This window comes from Sciurus carolinensis, chromosome 14 (genome assembly GCF_902686445.1).
Source record: "Sciurus carolinensis chromosome 14, mSciCar1.2, whole genome shotgun sequence".
Taxonomy (NCBI): Eukaryota; Metazoa; Chordata; class Mammalia; order Rodentia; family Sciuridae; genus Sciurus; species Sciurus carolinensis.
This window is the reverse complement of record NC_062226.1, coordinates 37,606,805-37,615,652: the sequence shown is the minus strand read 5'-3', so window position 1 is coordinate 37,615,652 and position 8,848 is coordinate 37,606,805. Positions and strand designations below refer to the sequence as shown.

The 8,848-nt window shown below is 43.7% G+C and overlaps 1 protein-coding gene across 1 annotated transcript; it reads left to right on the top strand.

Annotated features, from left to right (window-relative positions):
* C14H9orf131 (chromosome 14 C9orf131 homolog) lies at positions 1-4,094 on the top strand. Its single transcript, XM_047523998.1, has 2 exons — positions 1-123; positions 660-4,094. The coding sequence occupies exons 1-2, from the start codon at positions 1-3 to the stop codon at positions 4,092-4,094; spliced, it is 3,558 nt and encodes a 1,185-aa protein (XP_047379954.1).
* Positions 4,095-8,848: the final 4,754 nt, after the last annotated feature.

Below are 8,848 nucleotides of genomic sequence, written 5' to 3'. Positions count from 1 at the left end.
ATGCAATGGCTGCAAGACCTGCCTAGGGTTAAGGGAGAAATGGGAATTCTCTGGGGCCAGTTGACCCAAGCACTGGTTTGCAGACACTGTGGCAGCAGCTGCCTTCAGAGTCCAGGGAATCTGGTAATACTATTCTTGTTCATGGTTTGGCAGTTCCGGAGATGGTGGTACCTTGGGAGTTGGCAACAGCTTCAGCCCTGGTGCTCTGGGGACATCATGCAAGGCAAGGTAGGTGATCTCTGCCCATTAAAGTGCAGCTGGGTTAATAACTATTGACACTACATGTGAGGTTAGGTGAGGGATTTCTGGTAGGCGGCTCCAGATTGGTGATGAAAAACCTTAGATTTGAGGCGGCGGCCCTAGATTGGTGATGAAAAACCCTAGATTTGAGGCTAAGTATCCAATGACATGAGAGTTGAAGACTGGTGAACACTAATCCTAGATGTAGGGTTATTCAAGAAAATGCTGATTTAAAAATGAGGACTGGGTTGACTTTTAACACTGGATGAGGAACTGGGTAAGTGACTACTGACCACATATGTGGGACTAGATGAGATAACTGTTCACTCTTGGTGTAGAGCAGAAACTGAGAACTTCGTGATAAAACTTGCATCTTCAAGAAGGCTTTGTGTCTGATAGTATCCTTCCCTACTCCCCAGGGTCTACCCCTTCTGTATTATTTGACTTTCCTTGGTTTATGGAGGCAAAAACCAGAGGAGGAGGAGGAAGAGGAAGAAGAGGAGGAAAAGATAGAAGAAGAGGAAAAGAAGGAGGAAAAATCATCTATGAATCCATTGAAGTCACTTTCTCCTACCAAAGATAATCCCATTGGAGAGCAAGGCACCGAAGTCCCACCCAAGACACTCTGTGGTTCCAAGAGCCTCCCCAAGGCCACAGAAACACCAGAGCAAATACTCACACCACCCTCAAACCCCTTCGAATCCTTCCCCACCTTCCAGATCCTGACCAACCTGCCTGTGAAGAACAAGACAACACTGGGGGGCTGCCTGCAACACAGAAAAAGCCAGCTATTCTGGGGTCTCCCTGCTCTGCACAGTGAGTCCTTGGACACCATCTTCCTGAGCCCAGATGGCCCCTCCTCCCTGAAGTTGTCTGTTTGTCCTTCTATTTTCTTCAACAAGCTTGCCTTCCTGTCTAGGTATAACTTGCTGCTTCCCCATTATCTCTCCCCAACCCAGCTTCTTACTCATGAAGCCCATACTACAGAATATTTGGGAAGAATGGCCTCCAATCCTCAGTTAGTTCTACCTCCATCCTCCCCTCCTGTCCCATCACCATCCCTCCATCTTAAGCCCTTGGCTAGGGACCACAAGCAGGTCCTATCTGGTGCTAAGGCACACACACAGTGGCTTGCACAGCACAAAGAGGTTCCTTGGGTCTCTGAGGATCAAGTGCTGTACCCACAGCCTGAACTCCAAAGAATGAAACCTTCTAAGCTCTCATCCTCATCTGAGGCCTGGTGGAGGGTGCTAAGGGACTTCAACCTCCATCGACCCAGTCCAGGGTCACACTCTACCTCTCTACTATATGTCTCTAGACCTCTGGAAATCCCGACTAGGTTTGAGGCCCTGTGGAGGACCATGGGGCAAACTAAGCACCCAAAAGCCTCTGAACCAGCAATGTCAGCTCCCAGCCCAATCCTAACTTCCCTGACAGAACTCCAGACAGTCAGCACCATAGTAGGCCTGTCTAGATCTAAGTCCCTCTGGGAAACCACAGAGCAAAAAGAAAACCATCAGCTCTCTGAGCCCCCAATCCTGGCCTTTTGCCAACCCACAATACCCATAATGGAACCTCAAGGAACAAGCTCTCCAGGAGTTGTACCTGGATATGAAGCTCAGAGGGGAGCCATAGGTCATAAAGATAGCCCCCAAGTTTCTGAACCCCCAATGCCAGCCTCCTGCCAACCACCAGCTTCTCTGTCAGAATCCCCAAAAGTAAGTCCTAAAGGAGGACTTTCTGAGTCTAAGGACTTCTGGGGAACCATGGGATACAGACAGAACCCTCAAGTCACTAAGTCTCCAATGCCACCCCCTTGCCCTCCCCTAGACTCCCTGTCACAACTCCAAAACAACAGTCCCCTAGAAGGTATATCTGGATATGAGCCACAGTGGAGATGCATAGAAAACTCAGGAAATCCCTGGGTCTTTGAACCTCCATGTGTGGACCTCAGGTCAGGACTCTATGAAAGCAGTTCTGAGTATGTCCATTTAGGACATAAGACTCCATGTAGGGGCAAACAGAATAGAGATCTTCGGGTCTCTGTAGACCCAGTTTCATCTCTCAGCCTTCCCTCAGCCTCTCTGATGGAGTCTTTAGTAATGGGCTTCCGGGAAGTCCTGTCAGAGTCCAAAGCTTTGTGGGAGACCAAGGGGCAGAGGGAGAATCCCTGGGTGTCTGACGCTCCAGACCCTATCCATAGAACATCTCCAACCCCCTTTACAGAACTAAACAAAATCAATACTATGAATGGCCTCCCTAGATCAGAAGCTAAATGGAAGGACAGGGAGCATTCCAGAACCTGGGTTTCTGAGCCCCCAACTCTTGCCCCTGGCCCATCCCCAGCTCTTGTATTAGAGCCCCTCAGAGATAGCTCCATGGGAGTCCTGTTTGGTTCTGAAGCTAGATGTGGGGACCCACAAAGAAAAAAGAACTCTTGGGCCTCTGAGCTTCCAGCTCACAGCTTACCCCAAGATCTGCAAGGAGACAATCCCTTAAGAGTTTTGTCTGACTCTGAACCTACTAGGGGAGACATAGAGCAGAAAGAAAACAACTATGTACCTGTATCCCTAGTTTGGGGACACAACCTACCCACAAACTCTGTTTCCAAGTCCCACATAAATGAGCCTTTTGAAGACCAATGCAAATATAAGCCTGTGAGGGGAGAAGTGGAACAGAGAGAGAACTGCTGGGCCACTGAGCTCCCAGTCCTCAGCTCTCTCTCTGCTCCTCTACCAGAGCCACACACTGACCTTGAATTTATGTATAGAAATGTGCAACAGAGGGAGGACTCCCAGGGTAGCAGTCTACCAGTAGTGGATCTCCTGCATCCAATACCGTGGTCTCCCACCGTAGCTGAAGCTCAGAAGATTGAGCCCACCCAGCCTAGCCTACAGAAAAGAGAGATGTTCACAGGAGCTAAGGTAGAGGGCCCAACCTCCCAAGATAAGGCTATCCCAGAAATGCTCAATCACCCTGGGATCCATACCTGGCAATGGAGTAGAGAGTTAGAGCTCAGGCTGAAGAAACTACAGCGGGGCCCATCTTTCAGCTCTCCTGTCTTGAGTTCCGTAACTCTAGATTCCTGGGGACTCTCTTCCTGCCCACCACAGCAAACTCATTCCCCCGATCTGTACCCTGACTCTTTAAGCTGTAATCCCCCCAAAGTTCAGAGCACACCATCTCAATCGGTTCAGTCCTCCCACTGTCATCATATCCACTCTTCTTTCCTGCCTCAGTCACAGGCTTCTGGCAAAGTAGAACAAGAGTCTCAGAAAAAGGGGAGAATAAAGGGAAAGATGGTAGACCAAGTCTCGTCCCAGGGGCCATATGGTCACATGCAGGCTGTTGAGAACTGTCTAGGTCTGGAAAAGCCCTCAAACCCTGGGGTTCTGGCCTCAGGAAAAAAACAAGTCAAATCTTCAGCACTATCTTTAGCCAAAAAGAACAAAAGTCTCAGAAAATCCAATTCAGGAGAAAGTGGAAGAGGGAATGCAAGACTGGATTCATCCACACTCACAGGAAAGAGCCACCCTGCCCAGGCCTACAGACTAGCAGATGCCCTTGTAAGCAGATTTTCCCAAAGATCTCAGCACAGGGGCCAGAGCTCTCAATGCACTGCTATTCCTCACCAGCTTCTGCTCAAGGATGCAGGTCCCCAGAATCAACAGAGGACAGGGGGAGTAGCCAGTGACATCCAGAACCCTTGCCACTGTAAACACTGTCCTTGGGTGCATATGGAGAAGAATCTTCCATCCTCCTCACCCCAAGCTCCCCTAACCAGAGGTCTCCTAAGAGTCTTAGACAAATTTATGGGCACCCATGGATCCCTTCCCACCAAATCCAGTCAATAGAGAAAAAGCTGGTAGTACTATCACCCAGTACCTCATAAACTGTAGCCAAACCAGTTGGAGGGTGAGGAGAACATCCTAATAAACTAGCTGACCTAGAAAAATTCTACTCATGTCTTCTTTGGAGTCAAGGGTATTGGGATGTCAGTTTCCTATTAGCTTCTGTTGCAGCCATTTCCTCTCAGGATCAGTTCCTAGAGGTAGAGAGGTCAGCATTCTGCAGACTTAACTTTCTTTTCCAGACTTCACAGATGATCACATCTGTAATCCACACATCCCTGCTATACCAAGTGAGGATACAGGGCCAGAATACAGCACAATGCTGTCCTTTAAAGGAAAGAATTCACAACCTAATCCTAACCCTAAGTGAACAGAAAAATACATCCATTTACATGAGCACTAGCCTGGGTCTAGAAGTTGTTCCTGGTCTTGGGTATGGTTCTCTTTATCTACTTGACCCATAATTTATTCAATGATAAATTCTTCTCAGCCCTGATCTTCTTTCCCTGGGTCAGCTCATCAATTCCCAAGGTCACAAAAAAACTGCCTTTTTACATTTAATAAGCATCAGGATTTTCCTTCTATAGTTACTTTTTCACAGCCCTTTCCTGTTTTTCTATTGCACCGTTGGATACTATACTGTCTTTATCCTGCTGCTATAATTACCAAAAATAACAAATTTTGTCAGGATTGTCTGATGTCTCTCACAGAGCTAAAATCAAGGCGTCAGTCAGGCATGGTGGCCCATGCCTGTAATACTGTGGCTCAGGAGGCTAAGGCAGGAGGATCACAAGATCAAAGCCATCCTAAGCAACTTAAGAGACTCTAAGCAACTTAGTGAGACCCAAAATCTTTTTAAAAGTGGGGTAGGCCTAGGGATGTGGCTCATTGGTTAAGAACCCTTGGGTTCAATCCCTGGTACCAAAAAAAAAAAAAAAAAAAAAAAAGGTGTGGGGGCAAGGGGTCCCGCAGAGTTGCATCTCTTTCTATAGGTTCTAGCTAGGATTCACTCCTTGACTTTCCCAGTCTCTAGAGGCTGACTACATTTCTTGACTACTGGACCCCTTCCTCTATCTTCAAAGTTAACAAAGGAAAGGTAAGTTCTCACGTTGCATTACTTTGGTCTCTTTTGTTTCCCACTTCCATTTTAAGGACCCTTGTGATTAGAGTCCAGGATACTCTTCCTTAGTCAGTCAATGGGCAAACTTAATTATCCTTTGTCATGTAAGGTAATACAGACTGACTCCAGGAATTAGAATGTAGTCATCTTGGGAGGTCATCATCTTGCCTACCAGAGTTATTAAGTCAACCTATTCATGTATTTTACAAATATTTTTCCCCATCTGTAGCTTATCATCTAATTTGGCCTATATTGACTTTTTCTATATCAAAGTTTAAAACTTTGATGTAGCCAGGTATAGTGGCTCATCCCAGCAGCTATGGGAGGCTGAGGCAGGAGGACTCTAAGTTCAAAGCCAGCCGTAGCAACTTAGCAAGGCCCTGACACTGTCTCAAAATAAAAAATAAAAAGGACTGGGGATGTCGTTTAATGGTTGAATACCCCTGGGTTTAATCCCTGGTACAAAAAGTAATAATTTCTATGTAGTTAAATCTACCAACATTGTCCTTTGTAGCCTCTAAAACTTTCAAAGTTTTGTATGTTACTGTTGATTAAATTTTTTAGTATGATATGAAGTGAAAACCTAACTTCCCCCACAATGATTTTACCAATAACAAACATTTTATATATATATATTTTTTTTCTCCTTTTGGTACCAGGAATTGAACCCAGGGCCCTTAACCACTGAGCCAAATCCAAACTCTCTGATTTTCTAATTTTGAAACAGGGTCTCCCAAAGTTGCTCAGGGCCTAAGTTTCTGAGGATGGATTTGAACTTGTGATCCTCCTGCCTCAGCCTCCCAAGCCTCTGGGATTACAGTATGGTGTGCACTACCATACTCAGCCTCCAATAACTTTTTAAAACACAAAGTCTTGAGCCCATTCCACTAAATGTGCCATATTACAAAACATGGGTTAGTTTTAAGTACCTTTGGGCCTCAGATCTCAATGGCCTACTAACATCATCATATTCAACTTGTCCAAAAATTTACTTTCTTCTTTTAACTTTTTCCTCCAATGTACATAGTTCTATTGAAAGGGACCATATCGTCCAAATACCTAAGCCAGAAATCTGTCATCCTTAACTACTGTTGACCACCTCCCTAGTTCAATCCAACATCAAATCCTATCGTAAAATGTATTTGAAATCCATTTTCACCTCCCCAATTCCACCACTGCTCTTAGTTATTGTTTCTCACTAAACTGGTTGCCGTATTACTTTTAATCCATTCTCCACATGGTTATCATTCAACTGACTATTTTTTCAAGTAGATATAAGTTTAAGCAAAGGTACATAAATATGCAACTTGTTGTCCTAGACTAGATATTAGTCAAACTAGTTGTGAATCACATTTGGGTCACTTAGGAAAATCTAAATATATGGGTATGGGTATCTTGACAACTCAGGAAATTATTGAGGGAAAGGTGGTATTTACTGACTTAAAAAAAAAAAAAAAAAAAAATCTATCAAGGGCTGGGGATACAGCTCAGTTGGTCGAAGCAGAAGGCCCTGGTTTCAATCCTCAGCACCGCCAAAAAAAAAAAAAAAAAAAAAAAAATCAAGTAGTATGATCTTGACTTGGTTTTTAAAATGCATATACATATTTACATATACACAAAAAGATTAAGAAAGATATAAAGTTAAGATGGTGATATCTCTGGTTATAAGAAATAGTAATTTTCTGCCAGGCACAGAGACATATGCCTGTAATCCCAGAGGCTCATAGGGCCTAGCCAGGAAGATCCCAAATTCAAAGCCACAGCAAATTAGCGAGGCCTTAAGCAATTTAGTGAGACCCTGTCTCAAAATAAAAAATTAAAAGGGCTGGGAATGTGGACCAGTGGTTAAGTACCTTTGGGTTCAATCCTTGGTATCAAAACAAAAAAGTAATTTTCAAATTTTTGCTTATACTTTTCTAAATTTCTACAATGCACATTACTGCTCCTATATAAATAAAAGGTTATTTTAAAAATAAATTAACAGACACCTGTAATCTCAGTGACTCAGGAGCTGAAAAGTCAGGGTCAGCAATTTAGCAAGGCCCTAAGCAACTTCACAAGAGTCTTGCCCAAAATAAAAAATTAAAAGGGCTGAGGACATGGCTCAGTGGTTAAGCATCCCTGAGTTCAATCCCTGGTACCCTCACCCCAAAAAAATTATCATCTGGGTACAGTAGTACATACCTGTAATCCCAGCTACTCAGGAGGCTGAGGCAGGAGAATTTCGTTCAAGTCCAGCCTTAGCAACACAGTAAGACCCTGTCTCAAAATTTAAAAACAAAACAAAAGAAGTGCTGGGGATATAGCTCAGCAGTAGACCACCCCTGGGTTCCACCCACTGCCAACACAGTGTGAAAATGTCTATGAAAAACAACGTGCATGTGACTGATGTTGTACTGTTTATCTAGAAACTGATTTTTTTTAACAGTAAAAGGGGGGAGTGAGTTTAATATCAAAATCTGATAATCACTTCCCTGCCTAAATGTCCCATACCTTTAGTTCATTCTTGGCCTTTGAGGTTTTCACATGGATCCTGATCTCTTTTAAAATTCATTCCAGTACTCCTTTGCTATTCTAAATTCATTCCAGTACTCCCTTGCTGTTCTAACCTGCTGCTTAAGCATGCCCTACGCCTTCTGATCTAAGTGCTCTCCCCTATTTTTCCATTCACTAGTTTACCACGGTCAAAGATTAGCTCATACTACATCCAGAGCCTACTTAGTCTTGATATGGTTTCCCTTGCTTACAGTCCCACTGTATGTGCCTTATTAATGGCACCTTTTTCCTGAGGGTATGGCTTTAAAGAAACTGAAGCTATGTAAGACAGAAGTCCAAACTTCCAACCCAGTGATCTTTCCACTCTACAATATTCCCTCTAATCTGTATATTTGATTTGAAAAATTTAACAGAACTCAAAGCTACATGATATCCCTCTACTTCCTCATTAAATTTCACTGTTCAATTCCATGTTAGTCCAAATCTGTCTATGGAATCAGTTCAAAATTTACCACTTGCTGGCAAAGGGTGGAGCTGAAAGTCTTTCCCCTCCACTGTTATGGTCTCAAAACAATGTAATTCTGAATTTCCACTTGACATGGCAATAGTTAAAATGTCTAAAAGAGCTTTATGAAAAATTCAAATCCCATATTTTTAAGTCTTTTAAAGGTCTCAGAAGATTACAGAGCTGGGAAAGGGTAACAAACCATTTAGCACTTGTCACAGTTCAGTTAAATTAATGTTTGGCAGGCATGTGTTCTTTATGTGTATCCAGTGGGTCCTTAGGGCAATTTATAAGATAAATACATTGGATCCGGGCTGGGGATGTAGCTGAGTTGGTAGAGTGCTTGCCTCGAATGCACAAGGCCCCTGGGTTCAATCCCCAGCACCGCCAAAAATATATATATATATATTGGACCCAAATACATGTTAAAATGTTAGTTTTATAGTTCCATCTTTGCCTCTATGGTATACTGTTGGTCCTATGATCTATTCAATGACATCATCTTGGTCAAAACACATGCTCTACTCATAGCACTTATCCTATGGAAAAGAAGCACTTAGGTATAGTTAAGACCAAATTGCGGTTTGCCAGGCATGGTAACACATGCCTCTAATCTGTTATTTGGGAGGCTAAGGC